The sequence below is a fragment of the Corvus hawaiiensis genome, chromosome 1 (assembly GCF_020740725.1).
Source record: "Corvus hawaiiensis isolate bCorHaw1 chromosome 1, bCorHaw1.pri.cur, whole genome shotgun sequence".
In the NCBI taxonomy this organism is placed as follows: domain Eukaryota; kingdom Metazoa; phylum Chordata; class Aves; order Passeriformes; family Corvidae; genus Corvus; species Corvus hawaiiensis.
In genome coordinates, this window is record NC_063213.1 from 33,426,725 (window position 1) to 33,445,599 (window position 18,875).

General features: G+C 40.7%; 1 protein-coding gene across 8 annotated transcripts in view; it reads right to left on the minus strand.

Annotated features, from left to right (window-relative positions):
- Positions 1-18,875, minus strand: part of BMPER (BMP binding endothelial regulator) — a 151,020-nt gene that overhangs the window by 111,840 nt on the left and 20,305 nt on the right. For all 8 annotated transcript variants that reach the window (XM_048299252.1, XM_048299260.1, XM_048299243.1 and 5 more), the window contains exons 3-5: positions 13,741-13,840; positions 2,161-2,243; positions 586-676 (exon numbers count right to left, since the gene is read on the minus strand). In XM_048299252.1, the coding sequence (XP_048155209.1) occupies positions 586-676; positions 2,161-2,243; positions 13,741-13,840 (274 nt within the window). The remainder of the gene's footprint in view (positions 1-585; positions 677-2,160; positions 2,244-13,740; positions 13,841-18,875) is intronic.

Below are 18,875 nucleotides of genomic sequence, written 5' to 3' on the forward strand. Positions count from 1 at the left end.
ATGCTAAGTCTCCCATTAGGAGTGTCTTTAAAACACTTTTTTAGTCTATTTTTAATAATTCATTCTTACTCCCTGAGTTTATATTAGATATTAATAGATATTATAACTAATCAAAATATAATAAATCCATTCTATCACAGCTGGAGCAGTGCTTACCTACAAAATCTCTGATGAAATCAAATTAACCTAAGAAACCTGGTAATTTGCCACTCTGCTTCACAAAGGCAACCCATTCTCACTCCCCTTCAAAAAGCGAATCTCTTTTTTTTACAATTACTCTTATCCTTCCCCTCTTAACAAAATCATAGTCATCAGTCATGCAAACCCACCTTGCAGACCCTCTGAAAAATGACATAAACACACCTATGGATATTGGCATAGGATATTGCCTATGCATCCCCTGGTCTGCATGTACTCTACTAAAACATTAAACGTATCTTGTGTGACTTTGTGCATTGTGAGTCACCACATTTTCATAACTTGTTAAGTATAACAGAGAAGTTAGAGGCAGCCTCCCAGGTGATGATGGGTATCAGTAGAAATACATTGGATTTGTAGAACAGCATCTTAACCATGAAATCTCACCTGGACACACAGGACAACACATTCCCCTGAGTTTGGAAGGGTTTTTGCAATGAACAACACACTGTACTTCTGACTCTACTATCACTCCTTCCTGAAAAAGAAGCAGATCAAACACATGCATTGTTAGCATTGTGGTTGCTTTAACATGCAAAGATTCACAATTACTGACAGTAGAATTAAAGCCCAGCACATGCTGCAAAGCACTGGGTTTCAAAACTTCTTTTCTTTCCGTACCGCTGCCTGGTATCAGGATTCAGATTAATCCACAGTCAAAAGATCCACTTGTCTGGAGTCTCCCTGACTCCAGACATGGGATTTGCCTTAAAATGCATCAGGTAAAAAACCAAGCATCCTCTTAGGAAAAGGAATCCTGCTTTATCAGGAATCCTTTACCTCAGTAATCTGCCATGCAGCTCTGGTGAAAACAGGCCAGACACAGGGCATTCTCCTCCCTCTCCTATTGGAGGAAAATAGACTTAGAAAGCAGATAAAAGCATCTTGTTCTGCAGAGGGGAGACGCTTATCTTTGATATTTTGCCTGATAAGTATTAGTAAATTAACATTTCCTGTACTTATTCAAGAAGTCAAGAGTCCTCCTGAACAAACCTGGGTGTGAGGCTCTATGCTTTTTTTCTCCTTGCAGCTGTTTGAGGCAAGGCAAAATTGTTTTTAAATTAGTGGATCTAGGGTAAACAGGATCACCCAGTTTTGCATTTAGACACTGAAACAGGCAATAAAGAACTGATAATTTCACGCAGTGTATCTAAATTCATGTAGTGAGTTTCTTTTCATTAAGTGCAAGGATACAGAATACTGCTCCAGCTTCAGTCTTCTCAGTGTACTTTTTCTCAAAAATGAGTTGGTTTCACAGAGCAGAAGTATTACAGAAAAAGAGAAAAAAAACTCTTAAAACTCTCTTCTCTTAGTAGAAGCTCTTCATACTCACTAATCTCCTCTTCCCAACTGCCATTCTGAGTAGCTGCCTGAGTGCTACTATTAAAACCAGATCAAATTGTCAGCAAAAATGGCAGACCTATTTATATACATAAGCTAAAATCGCCTACATAATTACTTGGTTTGAGCCTGACAAGTGACAATCTTGAAAATGTTATGGTTGCAGATAGCCAAGCTACCAAAAATACCACTGTGTTAACAGTGCAGGAGCCCAGAAAAAAGATTTGGCTGTAGAGTTTTCTTAAAGAAAGGTAAAACCTATGGACACATACACACAGAAGTGTCCAATTACTAAAATAATTTGTATCTCACAAAAGGCTTAGAATGCTGAAGAAAAGAGGACTTACTTCAAGGTCAAGACAGCAGGAAATGGCATGGCTATGTACCTCTCCTTCAGCAAAGTTTGGGTATCGGGGTACTCAAGTCATTTAAAACCTGTACTTTGGAATGTTTGGTTATAGCTGGCTGCATCTGAGTGGATTTAAATTACTTTAAATGCAAAGTCCATATTGTGCTTTGGGCATAAAATATTTCAGGTTATTTGGATTGGATAAATGAAGGCTCGGGATTTCCTGGGAAAAGCTTACAACTCAATTAGCACGATTTTTATGACATCCTTACCTGGCACTGGTATGTAACACAGGGATTGCTGGGGAGGTGCCATTTCATGGAGCTGTTGTATGTATTTCCTCCAAAACTGCAATCTAGAGGACGAGAGAGAAGCACATCAGTTCAGCTGAACATAATGTTATGGGATGCTGCTGATGAGGATCACAAGGCAGCATCCAAAATGCAACCCACCCTCTCCCCTGGGTTAACAGAAGAGGTAGAGCTGAGAGCTGGGATGAACAAGGAGGATAGTGTCCTGAGAGGACTGTCAGCACTGCCCTGGACACCTGCTGCTGATGCACAACTGCCCAAACTCCTCACTAACTCTGAGTGGTCAAGACAAACCAAAATCAGTGATAGCTCACTTAAAAATGGATGTCAGTGCTTATTCCGCAGCCTATTCAGGAACTACTCAGTTACTCAAGCCCTGGAATGGGGAGAGGGAGGAGAGAGGGTAAAAGAAGAGCTGGAAGCATTCATCATCTAGCTTGGCCATGCTATCTTCGTCCATTAACCAAAGCCCTCGGGAGAGCTCTTCAGCAAGCACAGCTCAGCATGGATGAGTTGACACTGGCAGAGCTACCTCTCCCTTTATGCCTTTTCACGTTCATGACAGGAGGGATCACCATCCACATAAACTAAAAGCCATCAAGTTCCTTTGTGTGTGTGGTGAATCTCCATGGGGAGACATTTTGGACTCTCATAGAGTTTGGCTTTATTAGTCTTCGTGTGCTGCATGACAACTTTGTTAACAGAAAACAGGTTTGTTTGCCTGTGCACTGGATCAACCCACATTTATTTTGTGCAAAATGAATTTTCATAGAGCCATCTGGAAAAAAGCAAACACCAAAACAAACATTAATTTTCACTTTTTTGATTACATGTTCCTACTAGTTTCCCTTCCTTTTTGGTTTTCTCTTTTGCCATTTTTTGGTATTTGCAAAAAAAGAAAACCAAAAAAGAAAATAATAAAATAGTCCCCTGAGAAGCAAAACCAGAAAATACTCATAAAGTAGAAATATAATATTTGTCTTAAAAGAGTTAGTTTATTAATGCAAAATTATTTCAACTAAAAAATAATTCTTTGGAGACCTGGAGTGGTTCTGAGAAAAATTTTGGAAATAACACATACCCTATTTTCTGTGGGAAAAATGCCCATTTTCCATTTATTGCTTTTAGGTTTTTTTCCTAGTATATTTTATTCAAAATTAGCTTGATCAAAGAGCCCATGAAACCAACAGGAGTCTTGCTAAAGACTTTGAAACACAGACATGTACCTAGAGCTAGAGAATTGCAAAACTATAATCAGTCAAACAATGCCCACGGCACCATTGTCTTTCCACACCCTACCTCAGCAACTACTCTAAGTCTGTCTCTGCTGTGTAGGGTGCACTGTCCTGCTTTGGGATACGTTTTATGTCCTGAAAATAAAGGCAATTTATCAGCCCTACACCAGTAAATCTTTAAGCCCACAGTAAAAGAAAACTCAAGAGTCACAGCTCTGAAATGCAGAGGAACTTAAAATCTCCATAAAATCATTGTGAATTCAACACAAAATTTAAAGGGCTCATGATATATAAAGATCATTTGTAAATGTGTTAACTGCCTCTATTTAAGTTCTTCAACAACAGAAGACTTGTACTTCAGGATTTGCAGTAATCAGAAATTATTTTTCCAGGCTAAATACAGAGCAACATGGGAGAAACTTGTAGATGCTGTGGCTATTTCACTTACCAAAGCAGAAACAGATATATTTTGAAAAGAAATCATCAGTAGTCTCAGAGTTGGCTGTGATAATTTCATCTTTGACAAACATTGAAAGGTATAAAATATGTATCTGAATCTCATATTTTTAAGTAGCAAAGTCCCTATGAAATTATTTTGAATAATAAAGAAATGTTCAGATTCTCAGTGCATTAAATACAATTCTCTGTGACCTCTCATACATGCAGGACAACATGTCAAGAGAGGAGGGTGAAGCCCAATACTCCTCTGATGCATTTTGAAGTTCCATTCTGAAAAACACTGAGTTAATCTTGCAGCACAGTCCCACCTACTGCTCACTGAAAACCCTGATGAATGCAGAGCCTATGTAATGTGTTTAACATCCCCAAGTTGCTGAAGCCCAGGTCATACTGGTCCCAATCCGAGAAACAGTTTACAAGTGTGCAAGATACTGAACATGGAATGAGCTGCGTTGTTAAATATCTGTGTGTATGTTTTAACAGAATCAAGAATCAAGGGCTAGGTTGGAAAATAGTAACTGCAAAATACCTTGCATATCTGCTCAGCAATTATGTTCTTTAATGTAAAATGTTTCCTCTATAAGAAAGCTAATGACCCTGGGCTAATCTGCATGTACAGATGTGCATATTAAACTGAAATTTTCAGCTCAAGGATTAGCCTGGTCAACAAAGCATGAAGGTGGTGCACTCATACAGCCAGCACTTCTCTTGCTTGAAGTGCACATCCAAGCTATGCTACAAAATCCTCTTCCCTGCAGCACCAGCCATTGTCCCTGTGGAAAGCAGCAATGGGATGGCACACCAGAAGCAACCATGGTAAGGAGAGTCTGCAGGCACCAAAAGGGAAATTTAAAAATAGGTACCAGAATGGAAAAAGACTGCAGAAGCATTGGAGGTACTAAGACTGCTCTCGAGCTTTGGCATGGGCCAGCAGGTTGAGTGAGGGAGACAGAGCAGCACCAGTCCAACACCAATGGTAGGAGCTGGATTTCAGCAGATGCTTAGCAGAAGGTGCAGCATGAAGGAAGGGGAGAGTTAGCCAGTAAAACAAGCAGGCTTGGGGAGAGATGGGGGAAGGCTGAATGTCAAGCAAAACTGAAAAGGGTAAGAAAGGAGTGTTTTACAATCTCTGGGTGATGCTTTAACCTGTCTCTGACCAGAGGTGTGCCCTGACACTCTGCCCTTTGGACGCCCCAGAGCTGCACCCACTACTCACTTTTCAAAAGGAAAAAGAAACAAAGCCCCACATACCACCTAGTTTTTCTGAACCTTCCTTTCAACGTACAAATCTCTCAGCTGACACCTGCAAACATATAGCCGGACTTTCCTAGTCCCCCTACTCATAGTATGGAAATTTCTGAGCCTCACCTAAATTCATCTGAGTGTAACCTGCCTCATTCTGTGTGCCAACTCAGTCAAGCCATTCTGGCTCATCCATGGTTAAAAGTCCACCATATTTGGCCTGGAAAGTAGAAGTCACTGAATATTTTGTGTTCAAAGGCATCAGCAAAGACCCTGATGTCAATTTCCACAACAGAGTATGATACTTGAAGTTCCTAGAAGCCATTTTAAAGCTTTTTTTTCTTCCCAAAAGCCCTTGGGAAATATTAGTACATTAACTTACTTTTTCCATCCACCATCTGAAAGGAAGAGCAGGAGAAAATAATAAATCAAGATCATAGCTTAGGACTATCACTTAAATGCTATCTACTTACTTCTGCCTGAATACCTACTTAAAAGAAAACTTTAAAAGGGCTACAGAGGAAGTTTTCAAGAAGGGACCCCAAAAAGCTGAGAACACCCTGAGGAGCATGTGAAAGATTTGACATTAACAAGTAAATTTGATCCTGACTCACATACCCCATAACGAAAACCTTTAGGATTCCACATATGGAAGGAAGTTAAATATTAGTGGTCTACATCAATTTTAAAAATGCTAAAGTGATTCATATCAGTCAAGGAGTGTGTCCTAATTTTTCAGTCTTTCCTGCTCCTTTCTTTAAAAATAGCTGGTGTTTTATTAACGTAAAATATTAACTTTCAGTTAGTTGTAGGTTTTGTTGCCATTACCTCCTTCAACCCAAATAGTTCAGATAAGTCCTGGATAAACATGCAAGCCTAAAGTTGCTTATCTGAATCTAACCAAACCGCTGAATACTTTGAAGTTGGTCAATTGTTGCATATGCAGTAGAAACTAATGCTAATTACCTTCTAGTCACCTCTTAAATGCAAAATGATCCTCCAGATTGAGTCCTTCTGGCACCAAAAAAAAAAAAAAAAAAAAAAAAAAAAAAAAAAAAAAAAACCCCTAAATAATTCTTAATATACTTATTTAGCTACTTTGTTTCAATGTTGTGCATGCCATACTTGGCACCTTTGTTTCAATTATAATAAACCAACTCTTGGCCAATTTAATTTGAAAGAACAATTTCATTCTAAAACAAGTACCCTTGCAGAGAACTGGACTGGAATAACAAAAGAGGCAAATTATAGCACATTTTGCTATTGGCATGTGGACAAGTTGATGATCAGGAAGCCATTTGTCTTTCCAAATCCTACAACTTTGATAAATGACCCTTTTTTCTTCTTCCCCAGATACCCAACCATATAATAGTACCATGAAGATAGGGAAATTGACTCTAAGAGACAGTTTAGTAGTGCTAAAGCTCAGCCAGTGTCCTCAGGAGTTCATTAAAAAACAACCCTTTATTACTCAATTTGACATTGCCTAATTAGATTCCAGAAGAAACTTGTGCTTATTTTAGTCTAATGAGAATTTTATAGACAAGTCATTTCCTTATTCTCCCAAGAGAAAGAGACAGATTGGTGCACAATAGACTGGCTCCTCATCCCTCATTTCTTCAGCATCTTTCTTCTCCTATTAAGTCTCTTTTTTTGCTTTCCCTCCACTTTCTATTTAAAAAATGTAACCTCTCTACTGGCATGGAAAATAAACATTAGGAAAAAGAAAACAGTCAGAAGACATGTTTTATTTAGTGTTTGATAAATTAATCCTCAGGGAGGTATCCAGGCATGCTAACACTAAATACCAATTCTAGCCAAAAAAAAAAGAAAAAAGCCAACCCCAAAACCCTAAACAACAAAAAAACCCCACGAATAACTTGCACATTCTGCAGTATTCCCCTGGCATGAAATCAGATAGCCAAAATAAAAGAACTGTGAATCACACATATACCTATTATGAAATATATTTTCACATGTCTTAGTGATGGTAGAGCCATTGACAGCTACCAGAAAATTAAACTTCCTGTTGAATAACCCTGGTCTTCATTTGTCAACACAGAAGCATGAAAATGTATACAAAACCTCCCATGCTTATCAAGTCTAGCTCTAAACAGTGAAAATCCAACTCTTTCCTCTGTAACCAAGTACAAGCAAACCTATTTGCAGCTGAGCCATGGCAATTACAATACCCAAGGGATGCACAGGGGCCATATAAAGGCCGCCCAACAGAGCAGAGTGAAGAAGCCATGGGGCTGAGCTGTGCTAGGACCGCACAGTTCACACATGTAGGATGTGAGGCAGCCCATATTCACTGAGCAAATAGCAGCAGAAACGAAGACTTCAACTCCTCCCAGGGCTCTTTTTGCCCCTTGCACACAACTGGAACTGAATTTTACCTTCCCAAATGTCTTGTGTTCCACGTATAGGGTGGAAAAAAAGTTGCCCTGCAGGGTTCCTAGGCACCTTGCCATCCAAAATGGCATAGTTAGAGCTGCCATTGAATCTTGAGCTGATACTTGATGTGCTCACCAAGCCTGGCAGCTGGAGAATTGTCACCTCTCATGGGCATGAGGGCTGTCATGAATGATGTTGCTCAGTGACACAATTACTTGCTCTTGTACCCAATTTTCTCACACCAGCAAAATCATCCATGATCTGTACAGCTTACACCTTCAAAATTAAACAGTAAAAAAATTCTTATTCCAGTACTACACGTCCTAAGGTGTTTATCATTTTGTTCCAGAGAAGCATTACATGTAAAATTATCAATGTGAAAATCTGGATAACTGATATTTGACTGAAAAAGTGTTTATGACAACATGACAAGACTGTTCATTAAATGTTTCTTACATAAATGGAAAATTATATTCACCAAGGTAATACGAGCATCTGAAATTTGAGGCACGACTGAACTCAGCAGCATACATCAGACATTCAAGAGATGTCAAATGTATGTGCTAAGACCTTTGTAAGAAGAGTCAGCTCAAAGTAAGGATGGAGAGATAGAGATCTTTTCTTAGGCACAACCAGAAGTAATCAAAACTGTCACTGTGATGATACTGAATGGTACTGTCCCTACTGGCTATTTGTCACTGCTTCAAAACCTCTGCCTTTTCTGGAAATACAAAGCTAAAATCTGAATGAATACTGAGATGAACCTGTACTTCCAGCCTCAAGAAACAGACCTTCGGATTCAGAGCTGGAACACTCTACCAAGAGACTCAGAAGCAGTGAGAAGGGCCAGTAGAAAAGTTTAGGCTTGATTGTGTCCTCAAACCATGTCTTTCCATAACCAGTCCATGACAGAAGCCAGGACTAGATTATTCAGGTGAAGGTGAAAGAGATTTCTGTAGGAAAATACATATATTACCTTCACATCCCATCCCCCTCCACCCATGTATTATCCTTTGTCTCGGACAGCTTGCCTTAGAGCATGCAAGGGTGGGCTGCAGTGCTCCACTGGGGCCCCACAAAAAGGTCCCCCCAGTCAGCCTTGCAACAGGACACCAAAGTGGTGTCAGGCACTTCATGCACCTCATACTAGGGGAGTCCAAAGGCAAAAAAAGTGTCAGAGGTACATATGGATCCTGCAGGGTGTTAGTAGAGCAGCCAGAACACTGATAATCTCATAACCTCCCTCTAACTTCCTTTGCAAGCCCTAATAGTTGAAATTGGCTGCAATCCTCAACCAAAGTATTTGATATACTTTCCATGAAATGCACAATTAACTATGATATCTTTGGATATTCAATATTCAGTAGACTGTTGTTGCCTGGGCTGGGATTCCATTTTCTGACAGATTCCATAACAATGGAGCACAGCACAAGAATTTCTAGGATCAATAATTAATTACAAAAAGAAAACCAAAAAACCAACCACAACAAAAAAACCTCAGTAGTTCTCAAAAGTTAACAAGGACAGAAAATGCAAAAGTGCACACGGGAAGTGAAAGAAAATTCTGAACAAGTTTTCTTTGTTGAAAAACAAATTCCCACCAACTTTGTCTTTGCACATCCATAGAAGATTCAGATTCTTAGGATAAGAGTAGAATATGGTGCACAATTTTAGAAATGAAAACTTTATGCAGTCCTGAGCCAGTAATACCACTTCAGAGTGCAAATAACTTATTATTCGATGTGTAGAGAGCTCTATATCTAAGTGACAGGTCTCCATCCAACTAAATAAGATAATGCTGCCAAATCTATTTCTATAATCTCAGTGACCTCATAGGTTTTCATTAAATATATTTAAAAAAACCCCAAGAAATGAAAAGTGGCCTATTTATCCTATGCAAAAGTAATAAGAGGGCTTAATTTTTTAGTATTTTCAAAATGAATAGCATGCTAGAGGTATATGGTATATTTTATAAACTATAGTAAATATCTGTGAAAAGAATAATGTTTAAAGGTCCCTCCCAACCCAAACTATTCTATGATTATATCTGAAAACTCTTCCTATTAGACTGAGTCACCTGCATTCTCCTTGCAGTAGGGAGCCATAAGCATGGACCCACATTTCTCTGTTTCAGACTTTTCACAAACACACAGCCAAAGTGAGCTTTGCCCCACCGACTTAACAATCGACGTCCTATGGGCCTAAAGTCAAGAACAGTGTTAAAACACATGGCTAGTCTGGAGGATTTAAACCTTAAATCTTAATTTAAATCTTAGCCATCATTGCAGTCTACAACTTCCTCACAAGGGAAAGTGGAGGGGTAGGGAGGGCAGGCACAGATCTCTTCTCTGTGGTGACCAGTGACAGGACCTGAGGGAATGAAGCTGTGTCAGGGGAGGTTTAGGTTGGATATTAGGAAAAGATTCTTCAGCCAGAGGGTGGTTGGGCACTGGAACAGCTCCCCATGGAAGTGGTAACAGCACAAAGCCTGACAGAGTTCAAGCAGCACATGGACAATATTCTCAGGCACATTCTTATCCTGTGCAGGGCCTGGAGTCAGAATTTGATGATCCTTGTGGGATCCTTCTAGCTCAGGATATTCTGTGATTCTGTGACAAAGTAAAGCCAAATCTCTTAATATGCTACTTTCCACCAGTGAATTTTCTGATTGCAAAAGTTGTACTAGCTGCTCTTCCTTTCTTTTTCTGTTTATTAAGAAATATGAAAAAAAGAAGTGCTAGAAATTATCTAAGTAGCATACAAATACCTGAACGGAAGCAAGGGATTTATGCTCAGCACACAACCATTTTCAGGAAAAGTTCTCTACCAGCAATTCAGTTTCTCCTGTATGCAAAGCTCTAAATAGGAGAGTTCAGCTGTGTGCACTGCTGCAGGTACAATCATAGAATAGTTTGGGTTGGAAGGGACCTTTAAAGGTCATCTAGTCCAACCCCCCTGCAATGAGCAAGGAATGACCTTGTGCTCCTCATGATAGAATAAAATGCACTAGCAGAGATGTCACAAATGACTCATGAGTTGTGGTTTCCTTCCTACACAAGCCCGTTCTGGAACATGCCCTTTGGTCCTAATGTTATCCTCCTGATGCTGCGCTCAGATGACAGCAGCCATTCATTCATTCACTCACTCATTCATACATTTCTTCACAAGGTAGGAAGACGTGAAGCTATCAAAGAGAGCTGGCAAGAGCCTGTAAGGCCTGATTAAGCTCTCCCAGGCTTTGGGAACAAAGCCAAGAAAAAAGCCATCAAGTTCTGATGTCTTTCCTTGGTAACATTTTGTTCACGTTTAGATGAAATGCAGGTAGTAAAAAGAAAAAAAAAAAAAACCAAAATCCCTGTTTCCCTTTTCCTGCTTGCATTCCCCATGGGCATTCTGGCAGCTTGACAAAGTAGTAACTGAGAACAAGTGCTGCAGGGCCAAGTCCCGGCTGCAGCTGAGCTTCGTGTGGGGAGTGCTGGGGAGCTGCTGAGACACCAAAGGGAGTAGCTGAAGTGCTACTCTGCCAGGCTGGTATTTGCAGCTTTGATTCCCCAGTTACTCCCCATGGGACACTCATTTTAGATGTTACACAGAACAGAGCAGGAGCTTCAGCAGGTGCTCAGAGCGGTGGGAGAGCAAGCAGCCTCCCCCGGAACAACCTGGTGACAATGTGTGGTGTCAAGACTGTGGGAGTTAAATGGGTGCATATTTTGCATTACCTTCAAGAAAGAGCAGAAAAACCTACTCAGAAATTTCACGTATACTTTGAAAACTCAGTCCTTGAGAGCTTTTTTTGTTTAAATGGAGAGACTTAATGTTCTTCTTGCATTTTAAGCACATAGGAACTGCCATCTTAAATCAGACTAAGAATCCTTCTAAAGTCAATAGTCTTCTGTCTGATAGCAGCTACTAAGAGACACCTCAGGAAGCATGAAAAATACACAGCAAGGTCCATAGCTCTACTTTAGCCTCCAGAAGGGCAGGAAGAAGCAGCCTGTCTGATTCAGAGGGAAAACAGGGCATTTTGGTTTGTACTTTGCTCCTTTTCTAACAAACTCAGCATTCAATTTTTCCTTTAGAGAACTGCTGAGGGTAGAGTGGATCACGTCACAGAAGTATCTTTTATAACACTCGGAAACGATTGACATTCAGTTATTGTCAACTCAGAGCCCAGTATTGTATTTGTAAAGTTAGGACTGTTTTGTCCTGTGTGCACTCATTTATTCCCATCCACCTTAACTTCCTTTGCTGCTTTGTCATCAGTTGTTCAGTGCCTTGAGCACCTTCTGCAGCTCCTCACAGGCCATCCTCTTGCTTTACTGTGCTACAGAGATCAGGTCACAAGCAGCAAACCTCCTGTCCCTTTTCACCCCTTTTCTAGATAATTTCTGAGCACTTTAACAAGTTGAGATCTTTGCAAGGATACGTTCGCAACATTTTTTTACTACGAAAGCAATCATACACTTGTTATTTATTTGCTGATGAGAAGAATACCTGTACAAACTCAGGGCTGCTTAGTTTCTTCAGCAGTTTCCTTGTGAGGGATCTTGTTGGATGCCTATTAGTGGGATCTCTCTGTCCATCGATACATTGAAAGGACCGTAGCTAATTCATCCCTCTTCTATCTCAAGTATCCATGTGCCTCCTGATTCTATTTTTGAATAGAGATGTCAAGCATACCAATCTGCAGATGCCAGGCTCAAGCCTATCAATAATGTTCTGTAGGTACCCACCCCAATTCAGGATAAACAGAAAATCTTAAAAAGGAGTCTGAATTAAAATATTGCTTGTATCCTCAGCTTTGAAACATTCATTTTTTTAATTTTGCATGCATGCAGGCACATATGCATATGCATGTATATAGAATTTTCAGACTGTTGAGCAAATACACATCCCATTATGAAAATGAAAACTCAAACTCCATCCTTATCCAACTGACACTTAGCAACCTCTTCCTACAAAGCTGACAGTAAACACAATTTGACAAAAGAAGTAAATTACATGTAATTTGTGTAAACTCTGTAATTTCAAATTCTTATTGTTTCAGTAATGCTTTAATTTTTTTCCAGTTCATTTCCTCCTCTTTTAAGCGTCATGTTTCCAGACAAATCCTCAAACTGGGGCTTGCCAAAACTATTCCAAAGCTGCAGCACAGAAGCAAATCATAAGCACAGCATCTAACACACCCCTGCAACCTTCCAGGAAAAATACACATCCATCATGTCTCTTCCATCTGAATTTCAGAGTAATCTGTTTTCCTGCATTTCCTCTGGGAAGGCAAGAAATGCTTTTATTTCCCAACCATTTATCCTATCCTATCTCCCTCTCAATACCACACAATCACCAGTGGAGAATTAAAAAGACAGAGGAGAAATAAAGTAAAGCTGTCTGAATCTGACATTCTCTACCTCATTGATTGTGTCAGCAGTCCCTCAGCAAAATCAGTGGTTTAGCACATATTACTTACTGCATCAATATAAAAAAAAAAGACTACTTTTCAACTTCATCTACTTGCATATTTTTCATGTTGTTAAACATAGCAGATACATGCCATGCATGCTTACACATTTTTTTTTAAATTCGATAATTATATTGTTTTAAACATCTTGGAATATACAATATTGGTCAATAAATAAATGTATAATGTTCAGACTGTTGCTTATTTGGCTTTCATAAAAATGTCCACAATACTATTGTTTGAATCAGGACATGTTTAATAAACTGAATCAAATTTGCTTGGTTTGTTTCCAGTATGAGGAGAAATGGGAATAGCCATGGATAATTACCCTGCTCTTTACTACTCTAAAGTATTATTCCTATTCTGTCTAACCACATAAAAAGTTAAAGAGATTCTTACTTACTGACCAGTGACTACTAGCAGATTGATGTTGACCTAAAATACTTCTGATAAAATTAGAATGGGGGTAACTCTTTAAAAACTGACAACATGGCAATGAAGAATAAAGATGTATTTCTAAAGGATCGTTGCTGTGCAAGAACTAATAATTGCAGGACAAATATGTGAATTTATGTATTTCCCTCAGTGTTGTAACCGTATATATTTCAGTTATGGTTACTGCCCTCTTCTTGCCTCTGGTGACAGCCAAGTCCCAGCTGAGAAGCTACGAATTTTGTCCTATCTTTGGCAACCTAAATGTGCACTGGTAACATTTTAAAAAGAGGGAAAACAACAGGAAGGGAACAGCACCTTTGCAACGCTCACAGCAGGCTCCTCTCTGCTTAATGACAAGAGCACAGTCCTTGGAGAGCACTGGACACTTCTCCCTTTTGCACGTCACTTCCTTATTCTGGAAAAAAAAAATTAAAAGACAAAAGGTATTGCAAGCAAACCAAACCCAAGGCTACCAATTTTTGCAATTCAGAAGATAAAATGTGGGGCCAGCAGTCTGCTCTTTTGCTTCAGGAGAGGTCCTTGTGATTCAATACATCCTTTTTCCCTTGAAGGAACACAGTAGAAAACAGTCTTTGAATAATCCAGAAGCCCAAGTAAATGGTGTTTAAACCCCACTTAGACAGTGATTCATGACTGCTACCCAGTCTCGTACAGAAAATGTGCTGCACCGAAGAAATCCATGTTAATTAAATGAACAACTACCTACATGATGTGCTTGTTAAAATATCCTCGGGGTCTTGAGGAGCTGCCCCATGAACTGCACAGCTCAGGAATCACTTCTCATGGTGACAGAAGGACAAACGGCAGAGAAAGAGGTGGTAACCTCAGAGAAGACAAAATTCTGCCACTGCAGAAAATCAATTTTGCCTACAGGATCTCTAAAAGAGGCTACTATGTACTATACCAAACAAGATGATTAGTCTAATTCATCTTTCACCCCAAAATGCTGAGAATCAATGAAACACCATGAGCAGACAGAATCACTGTACCTTATAGGGTGATCTTGCTATGGCAAAAAGGCAGTGATTTCCCAAGGCCAAGGAGCACATTAAGGAATGTCAATAGAGGACGTGCGACAGCAGGCAGCAAAAATATTCCATTTATTGCCTACCTTATCCCAGTGGTGTCAACCCTTCTGGTTATCCCTGCCATTAAATAGGTGCAGAAAACAAATACTTTGGGTGTTTCTTTTAGTAAAATTTTGCTACTTCAAATTCCTTACTTAAAGTAGCCCTCTGAAGTCAGCTCCACCTATAATTAGTAGCTCAGTTCATTAGGTGACACAGGTGGCCGTCTAGTACATGCAAGTACCCACCTCACCCAATCTTATGACTTAATTAGAGACCAAAAAATCAAAGGGTTAGAAAAATGTAAATCATAAAACTAAAGAAAAAGAAGCTGTGCTTTCCAGTCTTTTTATTTTACTCCCTGTGGCCTTATTCAAGGTGCCTGTGAAGAATAACATGCAGCTTTTATTACACGCCAGCCTTTTGTCTAAAATCAGAGGTTTATTTACTTCAAAGTCTCTGCCTGATCTGATGGGAGCTATAAAGGCACTTCAGTCTTATCAGTATAAATGAGGACTCACTCTCACCAAGACAGTGTGAAATCAGCAAATGAGAATCAGGCCCTAAAGTGCAGCTGCAGCAACACATACAATTACTGTAAAAACCCGGGTCACTGCTACATGCTGGCTGCTCTGCATCACTCCAGCACTGCAGAGCAACCATAAATGCAATTTAACCAGCAGGTTAAGCCAAATTTATGGCAGGTCTGTAGCTCTGGACTGGCACAAAGCAGCCACGACACAGAATTGCAACTGGTTCAACATCTCTTTTAAAGTGCTCAGTGAAATCTTGATTCCCTTTACAGGAACATGGTGCCCCTGTAAAGTCTGTTGAAGGGCAGCAGAATCAAGCTTACCAACTCAACTACAATCTGTATTTTAAAGGGTTCTGCTAAGATCTGATTCTCTTTAATGAGTTTGCTTAAGGACAGATTTAATAAGCCTATCAGCCCCATTACCTTTTATCTGTGGGAAGATCTTCTGCCTGGTGAAAGTGGGTGTGAAGGAAGGCCAAAACCCAGTTTACAGTTTGTTCCTGTGGAGAACATGATTTACCCAGCTGCAGCATGCATCATGCACCTCTGAGAGAAGCGAGATGCACAGTGCCCTTCAGAACCAACCTAGCTGGGCCAGTAAGGGGGGACAGTGGGCAGCTACCCACTGGGCTCTCTCCTTGAACGATGACATTATTGTTGCAGATGGCAGCAAGAGGGACCAGAAGAATAACACAGCTCTGTATTTGTTTTAATTCCCTTGTTCCCAGAGGACTACTGGGGTAAATGCCTCATGCAGCCCAGCTTCCTAGGCAATTTCTCCCCTGAGTGCTGTCTGCCTCCTTCTGCCCTCAGGTACATCCTGGTTTCTTCTTCTTGGCAATGCAAGAAGTTCCTAAGGATGACCCCAATGCACATATTTCAAACAGGAAATACTTGCTAGTTACTGTTCCTAAGCAGAAGCCTCCTGTTTCTCCCACATTGCTAAAATCAGGAAAATTCTCTCCGATGATGAGCTTGGTGCCACTGAGCCACCCCACAGGGGCAGCCAAATTTGGGTCTTGCTCGTCTTTCCTTATCACCAGCCAAGCTGCTGGTTTAGCAGGTTTTCTGGGAGGGAAGATTTTACAATTAATGTGCTGATGCCAAGGGCTGTTTTGGATTCAGCAGCTGTTCCACATGAAGAATATTAGTGGCCCACAGTGCAGCGACAGGAACTGAAGGGTCCTTCTGTCTAGGAGGGTGTCTTAAGCTGTAAGCTACAGATTCACATTTCCTTTCTCTAACTCAGTAGACTTTGAACTATTTGCTGTTCAGTGGCCTCGCTTCAGCAGAAAGGGGCTTGTTCTTTGTGTTCCCACAAGTCACTGGTCCTCACAGCACGGGTACTTGTGCAGGAGATGAACCATTGAATTGTCCCTGGATGTAGAGGGCAGCAAATCTGGATCACTGTCTCAAAGCTCAGTTATCACAGCATGGTGCTAAAAGGTGGGCAGGAGGTGCCACACCATCCATCCACTGCACCTCTGGGGTTTTTGTCTTTTCGCTTGTTTGGTTGGAGTTTTTTGTTGGTTTGGTTTTGTTTTGTTTTGCATTTCCCAAATAAAAGAGGAAGCTGTCCCTTGGAGGAGAAGCTGCATCCTCCTGCCTTAAAGGACAGCTCCGTGTGTCCCAGGTAAATAGAGCCAATCTTTGCCAGCACAAGAAGAGCAGCTAAGCATTTAAACAGGGTGGGATTTGCAAAGCTGATGTTCATCCTCTCTAGCTTGTTGCAGGCAAGGCCCAGATGGCTCCAAAACAGGCTGTTTCAGATGTCAACCCCAGCTGCCTAACTCCCTACCATCAGGGCTGGGCTGCTCTTCCAGGGTGTGAGGTATAGCATCACTCAAGGCTGCAGCCCCACCACTCCTTCTGGGGCCTTTTGCTGAAAAAATATAAAATAGAGCCACAATTGCAACATTTTGCTGCCCTAGCATAGTCCTCATGGCAAAATCCCTCTTAAACTAAGAAGAGGTGAGTGTAGCTCCCCTACTGCTTCAGTTACTATTATTACTATTATCCCAAAATTCTTTTTAAAAAGTCAAGCTGTTTTATCTCAATGCTGTATCTTGTGGAAAACAAGGCCAGCAGATGTGGCGGAAAGGGTTAATGTACCATGCTGATCCATCACAGGCCTGCAGCAGATAAAGCAGGGCTGGTAAATCATTGTTTAGTCTATTGCAGTCAGGCATTATCCAGTGCAGATCTCCTGGGTCCACTGGGTGTAAAAGTACAAAAATAAAACAAAGAGTAATTGTCATCTGGAGGCTGAGTTTTTCGCTTCACCCAGTTGCCTAAAACACTACTGTCTACTGTCCATCTGCTTGTTTCAATTTTGCTGCCTCCTTCCCTCACATTTCACAAGGGCAAAGTGGAGGCTGAGAGCAAATGGGACTTAAGCAACAAATCCTTTCCTTCCAGTTATGTCCCCTCCTGCCCCCAGTAATCATAACATTTCATTACTTGTCCCAGACATACATTTGGAAAGTCACTAAGTAGCTGCATGCAGGAGAGCTGTATTACCAAGCCTCCATCTGTGCTGTCAACAGCGTCTCTGAATCTGTTGAAAGCTCTCAGATACTTTGAATTTTGCTGTTCTTAAGAGAAAACTTCTTAGACGGCAACAATCAGAAGCCAACAGTTATGGGAGGGTAGGGGATTTTTTCCCTTTTGTTTAAAGGACATGCACTCTGGCACCAAGAAGTGCGGAAGAGACACATGGCTCATAAATACACAAACCGTTTGCTAAGTCAGAAACCTGGGAGTCAGTCAAATCCATAATAGGATCCCAAGATTCATAATAAATAACTTTTAATTATAGTCCTGCACAATAGTTATTTTAAACAGATGGTTTATAGATTCACATCTGGGATTATTTTTTTCTTTTAATTTAGTGCTCAGGCGCGCACACAGAAAGGGAGAGAACCTCGGCTAAGGTTACTATTAGTGTTGGAAAAATACGTATTTTTTTAAAAGAGGTCAGGCTGATCCAGAACAATGCTGCCGCATCTGACACAGCTCCCCAGTCAGTGCTCAGCTCAGCAAAGGGCTCACTCTAGAATCCCAGACTCCCCTGGAAAGGAACATTTAGGGAAGTGCTGGAGGATCACCCTGGACTCCTCACAGCACTCACCAAGCCCAGCTGCTGGAGAACTCGTGTTTAATGCATTTCAGGACAGATCAGAAATTTTATTGGGTGCCCATGTTCCTCCCCTCTCCCACTTTGCCACTGAGAACCAAGGGTCTCCTTAACTTGGCATGCAGAGGTGATGTCAAATTCCCACACAGGAGAGATACACTAACCAGACCCAATACCACTGTTACTGCTTCATGTTACCTTTACTACAACCTCCTCTCAACGCAATTTGTTCACCTTCTACATACACCTCATATTTTTACCTTCCATCAAAGAACCCCACACAAAACAGCCCATTCTGGCGACAAATTATATCAAACTAACAGCCTTAAACTCATATGGTACAGTTAAATAAAATGCCAACATGAAAAGAAGAAAAAAAAAACACTAAAAAGGAGTCTGAATATTTGGCAGAGATCTTGGAGAGGATATGTGCCAAACCACAGCTTGGAAGCCACAGCCAACTTTCTACAGGGTTCCCCACTGGACTCCTGCCGGCTCACAGCAGCCACCAGGAGGATGGCTCTTTTCAACCTGGATTTGGATTCAAGAGAGAAAAAAAAAGAAAAATAGGAGTCTGCTTCATTTATCCAGGACTGTACCAAGGAGTGTCTCCATCAATGGTACCCCAGGCCCACTCTTGTGCTGTCACAGCTAGCTGCAGAAGACATTGCAGATGTGGTTTCTCAGGGGG